This window comes from Eleutherodactylus coqui, chromosome 2 (genome assembly GCF_035609145.1).
Source record: "Eleutherodactylus coqui strain aEleCoq1 chromosome 2, aEleCoq1.hap1, whole genome shotgun sequence".
NCBI classification, from domain to species: domain Eukaryota; kingdom Metazoa; phylum Chordata; class Amphibia; order Anura; family Eleutherodactylidae; genus Eleutherodactylus; species Eleutherodactylus coqui.
The window spans coordinates 158,539,692-158,559,783 of NC_089838.1; the positions used below are offsets into that span (position 1 = coordinate 158,539,692).

The 20,092-nt window shown below is 42.8% G+C and overlaps 1 protein-coding gene across 2 annotated transcripts in view; it reads left to right on the forward strand.

Annotated features, from left to right (window-relative positions):
• CPED1 (cadherin like and PC-esterase domain containing 1) overlaps window positions 1-20,092 on the forward strand; it is a 247,813-nt gene that overhangs the window by 27,304 nt on the left and 200,417 nt on the right. For both annotated transcript variants that reach the window (XM_066591833.1, XM_066591834.1), the window contains exons 2-3: window positions 3,698-3,890; window positions 19,681-19,775. In XM_066591833.1, the coding sequence (XP_066447930.1) occupies window positions 3,698-3,890; window positions 19,681-19,775 (288 nt within the window). The remainder of the gene's footprint in view (window positions 1-3,697; window positions 3,891-19,680; window positions 19,776-20,092) is intronic.

Below are 20,092 nucleotides of genomic sequence, written 5' to 3' on the forward strand. Positions count from 1 at the left end.
GGTGTGTGCACAGAAGCTGGGGTTAGGTCTGCAGATAAATCAAGTGGTCTTAGGTATGTAATTTCATCTCCCCTCATGGATATGATCTGTGAGGGAAGATAAAACTTAAACTTTTTAAACTTTTTTTCTCTTTTTTTACATTTTTGTTTTAACTTTACATGATCATCATTGGATAACGGCGATCATGTGACCAGGAACCACATACAGCTATCCGGGAGCAAGGAGATTCTAAACCTCCTGGGCCACCAAGCCTTCTGCGCATGCGCCCCACATTTACATCTGGTACGCCTGCGCAGAAGACGGCGTCAGGTCCTGGAAGGACCAGAGCACGGCGGGACATCCGGAGGATGAACGTGGATCTGATCTGTGAGGAGTGCTGAAACTTTAACTTTATTTCACTTTCGGTTTACTTTCATAGGATTGGCGTTATCCATTGGATAACAGTGATCGCATGACTGGGGGTTGCATATCCCAGCCCCCCCATGACAGCTCCATGTTCTCGGCTACCTCCACAGCTCCCACAGCTTTAATCCTCAGGGCGAGAGTGTTTTTTTGTATTATTTGGGTCATTACAAATGTGGTAATACCTATTGTGTGCTGCATTTTTAAAAAGAATGTTGGTATTTTGTCCATGTATAATGTGTTTTTTTGTGGGGAAAAATGTATTTTTTTTAAACTAATTTTTTTTATTTAATTAAACTTTATTGAACTTTTTTGACACTACTTTTTAGTCCCTCTAGAGCAGGGTTCCCCAACTCCAGTCCTCAGGGACCGCCAACAGGTCATGTTTTCAGGATTTCCTAAGTATTGCACAGGTGATGTAATTATCATCAGTGTCTCAGACATTGCCACAGGTGTTCTTACCATAGGATATCCTGAAAACATGACCTGTTGGTGGTCCCTGAGGACTGGAGTTGAGGACCCCTGCTCTAGAGGACTTAAAGATGTGATTGTTCGATCACTAGGAAAGTATCAATGTAGTGCATTCCACAATGCCAATAACATGAGCCTATTCGACTCTGCCATAGGCCTGATCTAATAGGCTGAGCTACATCTCAGACACAGAGGCCTTTGTCAAGTACCTTGTGATTGCAATTGCTATTTATTGTGGCATGTAAGGGGTTAAACTGCCAGGATCTAAGGTTTCTCGGTTCCTGGCAATTACAGCAGGAGCCTGACTATCAGTAGTCAGCCAAGCCACTGCCCTAAAAAAGATGTATGTGCAGCTTTAAAGTCCATTAGTGACCGCTGTAAAAGGGCATATTGGCGGTCACTAAGGGGTTAAAGGTCTCAATCATGTCCCTTTCTCTTCTTTCCCCGGCTATATATACAGTATATTAAGTTATCTAGAAAGATAAATGTTATAAAAGTAGTTAGTTGAAGTATCATTCCGATACTTGTTTTTTCCAGATAGAAACAGTATTTAGATGAAATGGTTAGATTTCTGTTGATTGATGTGCAGTAAGGACTGTGGAGAGAAGGCAGGAAGCTTCGTGGTCTGCTAACGGCGTACATTCATTTGTATAAATGTTATGTCACTATGGATTCAACTCTTCCAAGAGAATGAAAAGTGCTCTCATGGCAACAGAAAGAAGTTAACAGTATGTTGCTGCAGGAGTTATATCTGCACATTAGGTTAATAAGTCCGAAGTTATTTTTACATTATATGATGTGAAGATCTGCAATCTGAGATTTCACCGTAGCCTTATTTAAAGAGCACGTCTAGGGTTGGGTAGTCTCAAGAAAACATTGCCTTGTGTAATGGCAGGAATACAAATGGTAGTGTAAGGGCTCATGTCCACGGGCGTTTTTTCACTGCGTATTACACTTGCATGATATGCGGTGAATGAAGTCAAGGAAAGTCAATGAACTTTCATTTCATTTCATTGACTGAATGAAAGTTCATTGACTTTCCTTGACTTCATTCACCGTGGACATGAGGCCTTACACTACCATTTGTAGTACATCTTTGAATGACTGCCTGTTCACAGTAGATGGAAGCGGGCGGCCTGAAAGAACTCTTGTCTTGCGTGGAAGCATGGGAGTGATGGTCGTCTTGTGTAAAGCTACCCCTATTGATGTTGGGAAATAGAGAACTTAAAGGGGTTGTCCCGCGCCGAAACGTTTTTTTTTTTCAATAGCCCCCCCGTTCGGCGCGAGACAAACCCGATGCAGGGGTAAAAAAAAAAAAACCTCCAGTACTTACCCGAATCCCAGCGCTCCCGTGACTTCTTACTTACCTTAGTAAGATGGCCGCCGGGATCTTCACCCACGATGCACCGCGGGTCTTCTCCCATGGTGCACCGTGGGCTCTGTGCGCTCCATTGCCAATTCCAGCCTCCTGATTGGCTGGAATCGGCACACGTGACGGGGCGGAGCTACAAGGAGCAGCTCTCCGGCACGAGCGGCCCCATTCGGAAGGGAGAAGACCGGACTGCGCAAGCGCGTCTAATCGGGCGATTAGACGCTGAAATTAGACGGCACCATGGAGACGGGGACGCTAGCAACGGAACAGGTAAGTGAATAACTTCTGTATGGCTCATAATTAATGCACGATGTACATTACAAAGTGCATTAATATGGCCATACAGAAGTGTATAACCCCACTTGCTTTCGCGGGACAACCCCTTTAATGCTGGACTCCTTCTGAGATTCCAAGGGATCAGGTGTAATCTGTGAAGTGTTGCCCATCTTATTTTCTGGAAGCTTCTAATGTAATGGGATTGTCCAAAGCTGTCCTCCCTATATGGGGATATTGAATCTAGAGTTACAAGTTCTGACAAGTACAAGATGAGTAGAGCTTATCTTTAAAGCAGGCAGTGCTAGGGAATGTTTTTTGTCTGATGTTATCAGCCTCGCATTTAGCAATGGTCATTCATAATAAATATACTGAATCAACATATAGTCTGGATGTGGCATGGGCAATATATAATGAAGCAAGGTGGAGGTACATATGCTCCATGCTGTAAGCGACAGTGGATGTAAACCAGCATAGTAGTTAGAGCTGAGAATGAGAGTTGCATGAATCCAGAAAGGAATATACAGGGTGGGCCACAGAAAAGTAGCGTGGCACCACACTCTTATGTCTAGAGGTACGTCTAGCTGTTTAGTGGGATGTTCACATGGGGAGGAAATGCTTTGGAAATTGCCACGGAAATTTCTGCTGCGGAAGTTCTGCAACATTTCAACCCCATAAAAGAAAATCTCTTTGTTGCCCATAGCAACCAATCACAGCACAGCTTTCATTTTACCTCAGCAGTATAAGAAATGAAAGCTAAGCTGTGATTGGTTGTTATGGGCAACAAAGACCAGCAGGTGAGAGCTGCACTGGTCCCTGCAGGGGCGTGGGTTGGGTCCCGCTGCGAGAATTCTCGCACCGGGATCCGACCCGGCCGTCTGCAGGCGGCCTAACTGTGTTGTTCTTCTGTTGGTCAGGCTCTGTGTTTTATATATGTTGTAGGACCTTTGATGATGTCACCAAGGGGCGGAGCACTTATGTCACCAGGGGTGGAGCATGAGAAGCACTCACATACTAACTGACAAGCGGTCATTAGTAGTTTGATTTGATTGTCCTCAGTATGCATGTATACATTGAGGGTATACTAGGGTAGTGGTGTGGTCATGTACAGCATAATTAAGTCATTATATAGGATTTTTATTATAAATGTATAATATGTGCATATTTTTACTTTATTAGTATGAAGACAGATTTAAGAAGAAATCACTTTCTAAGCCCAAGGAAAGGGTCCTATTGCTTTTTTATCAGACAGTTGGGATTAAAGAATCTCACCTGTACAAGCGTGTCCTAACAAAACTGGGGTACACAATCCACCAATTTGCAGATATTGACGGCATCAAAGCATTTATGACCCACAACCAAAAAACTCTGGGTAAGTATAACACTAGAGAAAACTATGTTGTGATATTTAACACTTAGTTGCCTTTTGAGATGCTTTTGACAATGTTGTGTTAAAGTGAAAATGTTGTATAGAGTATATACTGAGTGTACACTTAATTAGAGACACACATCTAGTAGCCCATTGAACCACCTTTGGCCTTCAGAACCACAATTCTTTGGGGCATGTATTCCACTAGATGTTGAAATAACTGTGCATGTATTTAGGGCCATGTGGACTGAGTAGTTTCTTGCAGGATAGTTACTTGCAGTTGCTGCAAATTTGGCATGCTCAGAATTATTCTTACCATCCTCCTCTGACCCCCTTTGATAAGTTGTCTTTAACGCTTTAGCACTACAGGACGTACATTTACGTCCTGGAAGTTAGGTGTTTGAATGGAGGGGTATCGGGGTGTCGATCCTGCTCTATACACTGCAGGTGCTGGGTGTTTCTTACACCCGATACCTGGTTGTAATAGCTCTGATAAGCAGATCCGCTCATTGGAGCTGTTAACCCTTTAATGCTGCTGTCAATTCTGACATCAGCCTTCTCAATGCCCTGATCGATGTCCGGGGGTTCCACACTTTCCCCCGCAATGCTACTGCAGATTGCCTATCAAGCTATGTGTGTTGCGTCGCTTGATTGCCAGTCCAATTGCCTTATAATGTAATGCTATGGCATTACATGATACTGCAGGAGCGATCAAACTATCGCAAGTTGTTGTCTCCCATGGGGATTAAAAAAAATGGAAAAATTAGTTTAAAAAAGTTTTATTATTGATAATAAAAAAATAAAAGATAATAAAAGTTTAAAGAACCCCCCCTTTTGCCATATTTAGAATAAAATAATCAAAATAATAAAACCCAAAAGTGTATTTGGTATCACTGCGTCCATAAAAGTTAGACCTATCAAAGTAGCCCATTATTTACCCTGCATGGTAAATGGCGTCAGAAAAAAAAAATAATGCCAGAATTCAGTTTTTTTGGTCACCTCGTCTCCAAAAAAAATGTAATAAAAAAGATCAAAAATTTGTATGTACTCTAAAATTATACCATTAGAAACTATAGGACATCCAGCAAAAAATTAACCCCACACCACTATATATCGACAGAAAATGTAAAAAGTTATGGCGGTGAGAATATGGCGGCAGAAAATAATTTAAAAAAATGAAATATCTTTGGCAAAAAATAAAAGTAGTACAGCAAAAAAAAAACTATAAATTTGGTATTGTAGGAATTGTACTGACTCCACTTACATTTTTTTTTTAACTTTTCAGTACATTATATGGTACATTAAATAGTATCATTTTAATAAAATACAACTCGCCCACAAAAAGCAAGGCCTCAGACATCTACGTCGATGGATAAATAAAAGAGTTATGATTTTTTTTAAAGGGGGAGGGAAAACTGAAAAAGGAAAAGAAAGGGCCGCGTCCTTAAGGGGTTAAGATTAGAGATGAGTGAGTATACTCGGTAAAGGCAATTGCTCGAGTGAGCATTGCCTTTACCGAGTACCTGCCCGCTCAAGATAAAACGTTCGGGTGCCGGCGCGGGGGAGCAGTGAGTAGCGGCTGTCAGCAGGAGGGAGCGGGGGGGGGGGGGGGAGAGAGGGAGGGAGAGATCTCCCCTCCATTCTGCTCCACTCTCCCCTGCAGCTCCGTGCCCGCCGCCGGCACCCGAACGTTTCATCTCGAGCGGGCAGGTACTCGATAAAGGCAATGCTCGCTCGAGCAATTGCCTTTACCGAGTATACTCGCTCATCTTTAGTTAAGATCCCTTATACTAGATGTTTTTCTTCAATTACACCATTCCCGATATACGTTCGAAACTGTTGTACAAGAAAATCCCACAAAGTTGGCAGTTTTTGAAATTCTGGCCCCAGCTAGCCTAGTAACGATGACCATGTTTCGTTTGAAGTCACTCAGATTGCTAAATTTTTGCCTTCTAATGTGGATTTACACTGAAACTGATCCACGGAAAACATGCTCATTTGATCTTATACTGCACTCTGGGGTCATGTGTGTTCTATACATGGCAACTCCAATCAGGAAAGGGCAGGACTCCGTAATAAAGTGGCCATTCAGTGTACATTATGCAAATTGTACATGATACTTGTTAGTTATTTTTTGCCTAATACATTTGAAGGTTCCAGTACATGCAAATTAAAGGGGTTCTGTCATTAAAAAAAGTAAAATTCTATACTCACCTATTCCTCCCCTGTCAACCTACTTACCTCATTTTCTCCCCGCCAATTTTCTCCTATCTCCTGCAGTCCTGGGGGGTCACCTCACCTCCAGCAGGCTGATTCTTCTGCTTTCTGTGACATTACGTAATTCACAGGCAGTCTCCTTCCTCTCTGGCAATGTACGTTATGTCACTAGTTCACAGCCTACCAGGGAGTGCCGAGCTACTGCAGAGACTGCTCATGTGTGCTGTCTCTGCAATAGATCAGCATTCCTTCCTAGCAAGTGAACGCTATGTCACAGGGACGTGACCTTCATTGACCTGCAGGAAGAAGAATGCGAGGAATGCAGGTTCCACAACAGAAGAAGAAGATCCCGCCAGCTTCCTGTGAGGTGACCTGGGGGACTGGAGAAGATCAGCAAGGAGAAGATGTGGCAAGGAGTCTGCCTAGGGAGGAATAGGTGAGCATAGAATTTTTTTTAATGACAAAACCCCTTTAATGCTTTCAGATTTTTTATTGGTTTGCAGTGGTTTTACATAAAGAAATTTGCACTCTTCTATCTATTGATCAGCACTCTTCTACCAGTGCTTTAAACGGACCAATTCAGACTCTATTAGGGGACAAATGTTCAGTAATATGATTGTTCCTCCACATAGAGCTGTCATTTGTTAGTTGTGCATCTTCCTGTTTACAAGGGAAGATATATGGCTGACCACCAAACATTGTTAAGCTTGCATAAATGAAACAATCAGACAACAAACAAGTTGATCGGTTGCAATTTTATATGGTCTTGCCCGATTATCAGACCATTTAAAGGCCCTTCACAATACCAGTTTTTGCTATCCATTGATAATGCTTTCTCTGTAAGTGTCCCGCTCACACTATTCCTTATAGGCATTTTCCCAAGAAGTAAAATTGCTTCACATCCACTCTGTCCTTCCCGATTGCTGCTGACCTGGACACGTGACAGCTGCAGCCAATCTTTGGCCACAACAGTGACTTTCTATGGCCAGTGATTGGCTGCAGCAGTCACATGTTCTGGTCAGCAGCAATCGTGAAGGACAGAGTGCTTGAGAAGCAATTTTAAGTTATGGGGAGCCCCTATAATGTATATCTGCACTTCTGTGTAGCAGCAACTGCTGACTTCTCTCCCTGTTCCTATCACTCCTCACTCATCTTCTTATGTAAAGCAGTGTCAGTTCTTATCTCATTGCCAGAATAGCAAGTTCATTCCTGCTGCTGCTGATTCCTGTGCCCTAGGTCTTATTGCCTTGCTTTGTCTTCATTTTTTTCTGCTGATCCATATTCTTTGACCATTCTGATTTTCTTGTGCCCCTGACCTTAAGGCCTCATGTCCACGGGGAAAATCAGATCCGCTGCAGATTCTCCATGTAGAATCTGCAGCGGGTCCCTCCTGCCCCGCGGACATGAGCGCTGAAAATAGCAATTTAAAAGCATTTACCTGTCCGTAGCGGGCGGCGAAGCTTTGCTCTTCCTCACGGCCGGATCTTCATTTTCGGCCGGCGGATGAATTCCTGACGCCGGCGGCACGTCGCCGGCACGTCGTCGACGTGCCGCGCGCATGCGCCGGGCACATCCGCCGAGCCGAAGCAAGGGAGATGCGGCCGTGAGGAAGAGAAGAGCTTCGCGGTCCGCTGCGGTGAGTAAATGCTTTAAATTCCTATTTTAGGTCTCCCGCGGATCCGGACGGCTTCCATAGGCTTCAATAGAAGCCCGCGGGAGCCGACCCCGCGGGAGACCCGCACGAAAATGGAGCATGGTCCAGATTTTTTCATGCTCCATTTTTTTTTAAATGCCTTTTATTGACGATCCGCGGGTATTTATCTACCCGCGGGTGGTCAATGCATCCCTATGGGGTGCGGATCCGCGCGCGGGAGATCCGCTGCGGATTTTAAATCACATTTTGCCCGTGGACATGAGCCCTAAATCATGTTGGCCTTTGCTTAATTGCGCGTTACCCCTTTTGCTTGAATGATTATTCCTTGGATCTTCTTAATCTTATCTTGGTATATCTCTGCCAGCTAGCTATCTCTGCTAGACTGGCTAGAGGACTTCAACCTGCAGGTGTCATGCAGCGAAGTTAATCTCTCCTTGTGAGAGTCCTTGGTGAATATTGGAAGCTCGATAGACTCCACATCCCTGGGTCAGCCAGTGTTAATTAGTAGTGACTGCTATAGGATTCACATTCTTGTTACAGGTGTTTCCCATCCCCCCAAAAATACATTAGAGTCCATCCTCCATCTTTACAGATGTCTTTCAAGTAGGTGCTTTTCATATAGTGACAAAGCATAATAGTCTAATCTTTGAAAAGCTTTGTAGGATTTTTAGAACATAGTAACATACATAGTAGTAACATAGTATGTTAGGCTGAAGGAAAACAATGTCAGTCTAGTTCAGCCTATTTACACCCCTCCTTGTTGATCCAGAGGAAGGCAAAAAAAACAACGAGGCAGAAGCCAATTTGACCTAATTTGGGGGGAAAAATTCCTTCCTGACTCAATAATGGTAGTCCGAGTAATCCCTGGATCAACGGTTAAAAGTTCCTACCTGACACCAACAGGTACAACCCTGCTGGTATTTAATGTTTATATCCTGTAATATCATAGCGCCCTAGAAAGGCATCTAGTCCCCTCTTAAACTCCTCCATCGATTTTGCCATCACCACGTCCTCAGGCAGAGAGTTCCACAGTCTCATTGCTCTTACAGTAAAGAACCCCCTTCTGTGATGAAACCTTCTTTCCTCTAGATGTTACCGTCACAGTCCTGAATGTCATGAGTTGTTGAATCAATATTTCTAGTCTTTGCCGAGAGACGATCGAACTACTTCAATGTTACATATGCCAACTTCAGCTCTGCATATTTCATGACCCCATCAGAGTCTCCACCTTATAGGGTTTATTTTGTCTTCCTCTGGATCAACAATATAGGATAATAGGCTGAACTGGATGGGCCGGTGTTTCTTTTCAGCCTTACTTACTATGTTACTAAGTGATTTCATATTTTGCCTAATCATCACTATTAAAAAATGCCCTCCTATTGGCCCTGTAATATAATATTCTGTAAAATCCATAGCAATAGCACCATTGAAAAAGTCTGTGAAAGTCCATAAAAAGAGCCATCAAATTTCCTTTCATAATTAAAAGTTCATTCAATGTCATTTATAAATCAGCAGATTTATGTTTCCAGAAATAGTGAAAGAATTTTGTCTTCTCCCTTTGGTAGCTTTCTTCCTAATGTGTTTATAAAGTATATGAATCTGTAGTACATTTTATATACCAAAGTTAAGTAAGGAAAACTCCTCTCGTACTTTGTTTCCAGATTTTACTTGAAACGTTTATCTTTTCGGCTTCTTGTGAGTCCTATTTTGGAATCCATTTAGACTGGATAGATGCCAGTTGTCTTAGTAAAGGCTTATATGGAAAATAGCAGTGAATTCCACAAGCTTTATAGTTAGCAGTCTCTAGATGCAAACTCCGATATGTTAAGGTTTATAAAGATTTGTATCTGCATACATCACTATTCTTATACAATGTTTTCTTTAAATAACTAAAATCTCCTTGTGCGGAAGCAGCGGTACAAGAAGCTACATGCATAATATTACCAGTGTAGAAGAAATTGTTGAAAAGAATCTTATGCTTCTGCTTGGAAACAGATTTCTCACGGAAACTATTTTTGGATGGTTACAAAAATATAACCCTTGGATAGCTGCAATCATGTAGACCTCTCCCATGACAAATACACATGATCAGATGCAGACTATTCAGTCTTTAACCTAGGCTATAGGCCAGAACTTTTAAAAGGTACCTATTATATAACAGCAGCTAATAATCAGCACAAGTATTTATTACAGGACCATAGTAAAGTTGACAATGAGGGTGCCTACCCGCTAGCGAAATTTTTTCTTGCGATGCGAGAGTGATGATTATGAAACCAATGATTTTCAATGGTTTCATACTCATTTGCGATTTTTACTCTCAAGCCTCGCGGCGCAGAGAAAAAATCTGCGATATCACTCAGCGCCAGCCCCACTGGAAACATAGGGAGTACATTGCAGATGTCTACCACAGCTATAGCAGAGGGTTTCTGTCACAGCTGTGGCAGAAGTCTGTGATGCTATCCTATTGCTTTCCATGGCGTTGGCGCTGCTGCGGCCCCATTGATAGCAGTGGGTTGCAGGCAACTCCCGCAGCAATTATTTCAGGGAAGGGCTTGAAATATAAGCCCTTCCCTGAAAAATCATCCCTAGCTGTAAAAAAAAAGTTTTTAAAAAATTGTACTCACCTAGAAGAGTCGTCCGGCTCTTCTCTCCAGCATGGCAGTCTTCTTCTGTGTTTTCCGGAGGCCGGGGATTGAAAAATCCCCACCCCCAGAAAGCGCTGGTCTCACTGGCTGAGTATTTAGCCAATCACAGGAAGCGCTCAGCCATTGAGTCACAGCTGAGCACTGCCTGTGATTGGTCACAGCGCTCAGCTAATCACACACAGCGCTCAGCCATTTATGAATTCAACGCTCTTGCATCGCTAGAAAAAATATCGCTAGTGGGTAGGCACCCTAACTGAGATGTAATATTGTGCAGTAACTCTAGAGCTAAGTAGCAATACTGCAGTACCTGCAGGTTTGGGAAACATTCCAAGAATACTGCGACCAATACATGACTTCAATATTTTTCTATGGGAAAAAAAAGATATTAACAATTTTGAAATCATTGCAAAAATCCAGCCATGTTGGAATTCTTGTGCTAGCCCCATTTTATTACTTGCGATCATCTTTCCATAGCAAAACATTGAGGTTGCAGTGCAGTCATTATAATCTCCTAATCTTACTGCCACCTGTGGGTGATGGTGTGTTACTGTGGAGTCTAGCCATAGAATTTGTTTATCCATTGGCTCTCACAGTTAGATCTCCCATGTGATGACAGTGCTGTTACACTGGGGATTATAATAGAGCAGTAATTATATTTAAGTACTGTATATTGCATAAACTTAATTATTGGAACCAGATAATCCTTTTATTAATATGTAGTTTTGAGAGTTACGTACAATAAGTAATTTTCCTAAATATTTGATCATTTATATATCCAAATAAATCTGAACCTTTAGTTTAAAGGGGTTGTCCCGCGCCGAAACGGGTTTTTTTTTTTTTTTTTTAACCCCCCCCCCCCCCCCCCGTTCGGCGCGAGACAACCCCGATGCAGGGGTTAAAAAAACAAACAGGAGAGCGCTTACCTGAATCCCGGCGGTCCGGCGTCTTCATACTCACCTGCTGAAGATGGCCGCCGGGATCCTCTGTCTCCGTGGACCGCAGGGCTTCTGTGCGGTCCATTGCCGATTCCAGCCTCCTGATTGGCTGGAATCGGCACGTGACGGGGCGGAGCTACACGGAGCCGGCATTCTGCACGAGCGGCCCCATAGAAGACAGCAGAAGACCCGGACTGCGCAAGCGCGGCTAATTTGGCCATCGGAGGCCGAAAATTAGTCGGCTCCATGGAGACGAGGACGCTAGCAACGGAGCAGGTAAGTATAAAACTTTTTATAACTTCTGTATGGCTCATAATTAATGCACAATGTACATTACAAAGTGCATTAATATGGCCATACAGAAGTGTATAGACCCACTTGCTGCCGCGGGACAACCCCTTTAAGCTACAGAAAGTAATTAAAGAGAGATGATGCTGTACTTATACAACTCACAGGTTGAAAATATCCTCTTTACCAACCATGTAAGCAGCATTTACAGTAGCCGCGATTTGGGTGACATTTAAACAAACATTATTCACATGCAATGGAAAAAAAAGCCCGCGTGCAGTGAGGATTTTAAATCCAAAGTATTTCAATTTATGATGTGGATTTGCAGCAGATCCAAAGCATTTCTGCAGCAAAATCCATGATAGTTTTTGTGGTTTTGGTGCTGAAAACTTTCAACAGATTTCCATGGATTTTCCACTGCACCTTCCCATCCCATGTGGATATACCCTTACAGTTGCATGTTGTCATCCGGTTGCAAATAAGGGAGATGGAACAATACTTGTGCAGCGCCACCTATTGGATGGCAGCATTCCTGCAAATAACTGCCTGACCCTTTATACAGATCCTTGGAGCAATGCTTGGGAATTGAAAAGCAAGCCAGAATCCATACACAGACAACTGTTTGAGGGTTTTTGCCCCTCATCAGTGTGCAGTAGGATTCTGGCTTGGCTAGTGAGAGGTCTGTGACATGGGTCGGTATGGGTAACATCCCTCCTTAAGGAGAGCACCAAGAAGGTGAGTGAGGAGACGCATAAGCCCATCCATGCTTCTCTGGGTAATATGCAAATAATAATTGCTCTAAAGCTCTGTATAAAGGGTCAGCATTGAGCTGAAGGAATGCTGCCATCTAATAGGTGGCGCTGCACAAGTATTGTTCCATCTCCCTTATTTGCATATTACCCAAAGAAGCATGGATGGCCTTATAAGTCTCCTAACTCACCTTCTAGATGCTCTCCTTAAGGAGTGATGTTACCCCTCCCAGTCATCTGGTTTTTACACCTTTCATATTTTAAAGCCTTCATAGTTTTGGCTTAAAAATACTGATGCCAATCATTAACCCCTTAAGGACCAGGTTGTTTTGTACCTTAAATGGGTTGTCCCGCGAAAGCAAGTGGGGGTATACACTTCTGTATGGCCATATTAATGCACTTTGTAATATACATCGTGCATTAATTATGAGCCATACAGAAGTTATTCACTTACCTGCTCCGTTGCTAGCGTCCTCGTCTCCATGGTGCCGTCTAATTTCAGCGTCTAATCTCCCGATTAGACGCGCTTGCGCAGTCCGGTCTTCTCCCTTCTGAATGGGGCCGCTCGTGCCGGAGAGCTGCTCCTCGTAGCTCCGCCCCGTCACGTGTGCCGATTCCAGCCAATCAGGAGGCTGGAATCGGCAATGGAACGCACAGAGCCCACGGTGCACCATGGGAGAAGACCTGCGGTCCACCGTGGGTGAAGATCCCGGCGGCCATCTTAGCAAGGTAAGTAAGAAGTCGCCGCAGCGCGGGGATTCGGGTAAGTACTATCTATTTTTTTTTTTTACCCCTGCATCGGGTTTGTCTCGCGCCGAACGGGGGGGCTATTGAAAAAAACAAAAACGTTTCGGCGCGGGACAACCCCTTTAACCCCTTAACGACCAATGACGTACCTGGTACGTCATGGAGCGTCGGGGTATGTATGAAGAGAGGTTGCGATGCAACCTCTCTTCATACAGTGCGGGCATCAGCTGTTTATAACAGCTGACATCCGCGGGCAATAGCCGCGAGCGGCCGCGCGGCCGATCGCGGCTATTAACCATTTAAATGCCCCGAACGATGTTCGGGGGTCCCGCACGGCCCCCCCGCGGTGAGATCGGGAGAGCCGTGCATGTGTCATGGCAGCCGGGGGCCTAATGAAAGGCCCCAGGGCTGCCTTAGCAGACTGCCTATCAAGCCGTCCCCGTGGGGTGGCTTCATAGGCTGCCTGTCAAAAAGCAATATGACGTAATGCTATAGCATTACGTCATACTGCAGGAGCGATCAAAGCATCGCATCTTAAAGTCCCCCAGGGGGACTTCAAAGTAAAGTAAAAAAAAAATCAATAAAGTTTTTTTTTAATTGAAAAAAAAAAAAAAGTTGTAAAAGTTTAAATCACCCCCCTTTTGCCATATCTATTATTAAAAAATCTAAATAATAAATTAAAAATATGTATTTGGTATCACCGCGTCCGTAAAAGTCCGAACTATCAAAGTACCACATAATTTTTCCCGCACGGTGAACGTCGTTCGAAAAAAGAAATGAAGAACGCCAGAAATGCATTTTTTTAGTTACCCTGTCTCCCAGAAAAAACGCAATAAAAAGCGATCAAAAAGTCGTATGTATTCCAAAACGGTACTATCAGAAACTACAGGACATCCCGCAAAAAAAGAAACCTTGCTCAACTACGTCGACGGAAAAATAAAAAAGTTATTGCGCGCACAAAATGACCGCAGAAAATAATTGAAAAAAGTTTTATGTCTTTAAAAAAAAAAAAGAGGAGTATAGTAAAAAAAAACCTATACAAGTTTGGCATCGTAGTAATCGTACCGACCCATAGAATAAAGTTATCATGTCGTTTTTGTTGCCATTTGTGCGCCGTAGAAGCAAGACGCACTAAAAGATGGCAAAATGTCGTTTTTTTTTCATTTTACTCCACTTAGAATTTTTAAAAAGTTTTTCAGTACATTATATGGTACTTTAAATAGCACCATTGAAAAATACAACTCGTCCCGCAAAAAACAAGCCCTCATACAGCGACGTGGATGGATAAATAAAGGAGTTATGATTTTTTTAAAGGGTGGAGGAAAAAACGAAAATGGAAAAAGAAAAATGCCCGCGTCATTAAGGGGTTAAGGACCAGACACTTTTTAGGGATTTTACCCATGTGGCGGTTTTACTGCTCCGTTTTTTTTCCTTTAGCTACCAAAATAATTTTTGCTGCGTTTTTTTTCCCGTGACATATAGGACTATTTTTTAAATATCTTTTTCACTGACTTTTTTTCCCGTGTTTTAGTTTTATTGGGGGTAAAATGCTAAAAAAATGATTTTTTAAATGTTTATAGTTTTTTTTTTTAATTATTTTTATATTTACACTAAAATAAAGTATGGAAATGGGTTCCTCTATTTATTTTGGACGTTTTGATATATAGTATGTATGGTTTTGGTTTACAGGGCGCATACGGCGATGGTTTTTGTTGGCATCTGCTTTGTGTTATTCTCTTTCTTTTGTATGTATTGTTGTTTTATTCTGTTATTTTGTTTTTTTTAACTTTATTTGACACTTTCCCACTATAGCTAGGGCGTCCATAGGAGCCCTGGTTATAGGGGAAAGCAACCCCTGTGGTGACATTAGTCACCTGCAGAGCTGCCAGGGTCTAGTCTGACCCTCCAGCTCTGCAGTAGCAGGGAATCCCAGGAGGTCACATGACCCCCCCCCCCCCAGGCTCCCGTAGTGAAAGTACTTCTTACTTTCACTTTGCCCATACAGAGCTCATTGGGCACTGTATATCGGGGAAGCAGAAGGCAGGAGCCAGGAGACTTAGAGCACCGCCGTATTTTTACTATCGACGGTCCTCTAAGCCCAGGACCAGCCGCCGTATATATACAGTGGCTGGTCCTAAATGGGTTAAAGTATGAAAGCAACCTAAAAGTTTTACTCCTTAACATAACTATCCATAGACAGTCACGGCTCTTTTATATTTCTGTGGTTCCAGTATAAAAGAATAGAAGGAAAAAGTTTGAAGTTTGTTAAATATTCACATAAAAAGTAGGATAAATGACTTGTATGCTGTAGGCAAAAGGTTCTTGAAGCCAAGCTCACTCCTAAAGGGTCATGGTTCAGACTTATTTTTAATGTATATGCAATGCAATTAATCACTAAAATGCAGATTATAAACTGTAATACGGCATAGCATCCTCAGTGTCAGGCCTGATAGCTTTTCAGTGACAATGCTTAATAAAGAACTTTGTATAATTTAATAGAGAAGGTATTATAGAAAGTTCTCCATAGGGACAATTTATCAGTCTAAATGGATGCTTCATCAAAACCTAACAGCACATTGTGTCTGATGCTGACACTCCTAAACCTCTGGCTGGCTGTTTGAGTCTCTATAAATTACAGGTAAATGTATGATTGACCTTAAAATTCTTGTGCTCATGACTTACCCGGCCTTGGTCTAGGATTCATGTTTTAGATTAGAATCGAATTATATGTTTATGGCTTAATTTTACATTCAGTAGCCATAAGTAATTTCAACATAAATGCAGGGCAGTGGTTTTGGAGGCAAGTTGAAACATTAATGGTTTATATAGATCACTGCCACTCATATACAACGGCAATTATTTATATTTATATATGGCATACTTCCAGACAAAAATGAAAGCCTGACTATGCACATGAGTCCTGTATACTAATTTTGTGGGGTCTCTCGTTTATGTTCCAGTGTTTTGCTCTGGACCTTATCTAATGCACTTACTGGGATAGTTGTTTGGCAGCTGACAACTAAAGGCCCATTTAGACACAACAATTATCGCTCAAAAGCCATCTTTTGAGCGAAAATCGTTGCGTGTAAATGTGCCCACCTTTCACTCTTCTGCCGAACTATGGATTTCAGTTCGGCATGAAATCCATCCTTCAGCAGAAGAGCTGATAAGGCAGACCGTATGCTGTGTTCTGCCGGGGGAACGCTGATAACAGCTGATTACATTGTCTCAGCTGTAAGCCCCATGGCAGAACAAAGGGAATGTATTCAGGGAACATAGGATGGTCTGTTCCTTGAATACAGATCCCGAAGGCTCACATACTATTAATTGGAACTAATAGGAATTAGTACCAAGTAGTAGTTTATGCAAAAATCATCACTCAAAAGCCATCTTTTGAGCGATCATCTTTGTATCTAAATGCACCTTTACTTTGTCTGCCATACTTGCTCTTATGGGTATTGTTACGGTCTACTTTTCTCATTGTTCACAGATTTGCTATACAGGGGTTATCTCATCAGGAGATTTATTCAAAAATGTTTCACCCTGGAGCTCGGTTGATCACAGTAGATTTGGCTGATATTACCATGACAAGTTGTTTTTATTACTCAGCACTAGAGATGAGCGAACATACTCGCTAAAGCAAACTACTCGAGCGAGTAGTGCTTTATTCAAGTACCTGCCCGCTCGTCTCTAAAGATTCGGCTGCCGGCGGGGGGCGGGGAGCGACAGGGGAGAGCGGGGAGAAATGGAGGGGAGATCTCTCTCTCACTCTCTCCCCCCCACTCCTCCCTGGTCACTCCCGCAACTCACCTCTCACCCACGCCGGCAGCCGAATCTTTAGAGACGAGCGGGCAGGTATTCGAATAAGGCACTACTCGCTCGAGTAGTTTGCCTTAGCGAGTATGCTCGCTCATCTCTACTCAGCACCCATTCATATAAATGAATGGATGGCCTTTTAATACATAGTTGTAAGAACTATTCCTTCTAGTGGCTCTCAACTCTAATAGCCACCTTCTGTACTCACCTTTTCTCTTGCCCATATACCCAAATAGAGAATATGAAAAGGATGTCTTTTAGCAGACTTTGACTGTTGACTGTTGAGTTTGGACCATGATCTTGTATAACCTGTAATCAAAGCAGAACTGTTGTCACTTTAGAGTAAGTTATTACTGTAAGTTACAGTAAGTGGATAGATAAGACTACCTTAAAGGCCGCCTGCAGACGAGCGGGTCGGATCCGGCAGCGGGAATTCTCGCCGCGGGACCCGACCCGAGAGCCTGCAGGGACCAGCGCGTACTCTCCCGCGCCTGGCGGCCCCGGCTCTTTCATGCGCAGACCGGAGCCGGCCAAACCGCGGCCGTCTGCATAGGAGTGCGTATTGTAATGCACTCCTATGCAAACTTTCAGTGGCGGAAATCCCGCGGGAAATACCGCCGCGGGATTTCCGCCCGTGTGCAGGTGGCCTTATAGGAAAATATGGGCAAAAAATAAATTGTAAAAAATTCAGTTGCATTCACCTTATTGCCACATTTTAATGAATAAATAAGTAAGGTCACTCAAGTAGTACCTGTGGTGAAAATAGGTAAAGTAACTAATTAACTGTGGGATAGGGTGAGGGTTCTAATGTGTTTGTAAACAGCTACTGTGCAGATTATATTTTTCTTCTAGTCGTTAGATTCAGATATGATCTTCTGGTGACCTGCAGTGTTTTTCAGTTTCCTTTCCTTTCCCCATGTAGAGAAAACAAAAGGCCTGTGTCTTGTCTAGCTTCCTCCAGAAGACTGGAGCTGGTTGGTAGAAAATCATAACCAGATGTTATTTACCAAAGTTTGTGTTAAAATAAAACATAGTTATTAAGTTCAAAGCAAATGAAAATCTGTTGTAGTGATAAAAGTAGCAGAAATCTGCCAACATCTTACTTAGAGTCTGCATCAAAAACCACACATTTAACATCTATTCTAACTTTCTCTTGCTCATTTGTATAGAGATGTTGAATGCAATAATAGTTCCAGGAGATGCTTGGTGATTCAGTTCTTGAAGGGATGCAATCGCTTTTAAGAAGTACTAGAACAGGAAACCTAAAGTATCAAGCAAATGTAGCATTTATCAGGGGGTTTATAATGTCTGAATACAGTGGTGAACTTAGTAAACCCTAGGCTGTTTCCCAGACTTGTTCCCCCTTCCCCACTGCCATGCCAGGTCTATAGATATAGCACCACTTGCCACAAGAACAGCACAACATCCAGTTCTAAGAAAAGATGCTTCAGATTTGCAAAACCACATTCATTTGATCAATGATTAAAGGTGAACCTAGAAGAAATGTATCAAGCACTGTAATTAGTCACTATGGTCAGGTGATCTTCCCAGCATTCATAGTGATAGTAAAAACATGGCCGATACCAGTAACAAACATGGGTGTAATTTCACTACCCACGAAAAACCTATCAGACTGTTACGATCGTGTGGGCAAAGTAAGCACGGGGCCCACACGATTGTGACCAAAGGAGGACTGGGTACGCACACAGGTTTCTGGCAACTGACCCTGTTCTACACGGGAGGGTGGCATGGCCCTACATGAGCGGGGACATTGCTCCAATAAGGGCAGCATAGCGGTCTTCGGATCTGGGCCCTAGCTGATCCTAGGAGGCACGCACCAGAACAGGACGCATTCACATGCCACATGACAGGGACTGAACAACAGGACACACAGAGCCAGAATACACAGCATACAACAGCCAAAATGTAACCACTAGTAACAGATAGGAAGCTGAATATAAATACCAGGCATTAGTTGACATTTTGTACAAAACGGGAAGGCTAGCAGGCCACTTCACGGCTCCTGGTTATACTGCTAGCTCCTACACTAACCAGGAGTCCAGCAAAACTGGACAGAGTTCACACAGAACGCTGCAACAGGACAGGAAACAAATAGCAGGTCACACAGCCAGCTAATACAAAACTGACAGAAAATAAACAAACAAATGGGCATGAACCAGCAAGACACAGATCACACAGCAGACTTCAACCAACAAGGATTCATGACTGCTCACCCTGAGCACCAGACAGAGACTGACCAGGTGCTGGGTTTATATGTGAGCACAAACCCAGGAGATTAGCTAGCAGGAAATACCACACCCAGGCAGCTCAATCAATTAACCCTGTGAGGGCTGCACTGTTAGGAAGCTTAGAACTACAGATCCCAGCAGCACACGTAACACAGACTATTAGTCTAGTCTGTCATCTTGGATTTCGGCTGCTTCAACTAGTTTGATCCACCAAAATCAAGGGATCAAATTGAACCCAGATTTAAACCAAGATGATAGGCTAAACTGTGTTGGTGCAATGTTTTCTACTTCTTCATAGATCAACTTTTGTTGATCTCAGATCAAGACTTTGGTGCGAGCAGCCCTTAATGATATAGTGAGATGTTGTAGTCATCACGTCTTGCCAATCTTGTTTACACCAGGTACAATGTTGTCTCATATACAGATGTCTTTTACAGCATGCCCCAGTTTTATTATCGATATCAGTCTAACAGTTATGTATTCCTGTTTTAAGGAAGGGATGCCCTTATCTACATCCCATCAAATAAAAGTGTGAAGGCAAGCTGCAAGGAAAAGCATGACGTTGTTGAATTTGTACAACTCACAAAGGTACGCAAAGTATTAATTTCCAGATTTTATGACTTACTCTGCATGGAAAACTAAATCTGCATTTATATCTATAAAGTCAGAGGGACATATGAACGGATGACTGGCCAATATTTTGTTTGTTTTTTAGATAACAATAAAAAGTTTTACATTGTATTTGATCTGAGATAATAGCAGGGCAGACTGACATGTACCCGGGGTCTCTAGATTAGGACTGGTCATGATTCACAAGTGGTGATAGCTTAGTGTATCTGATTAACTTAGGGGTGAGTGTCAGAAGATGTCAGTGGAGTGGAAAGTTATAGTCCAGTATTTTTTTA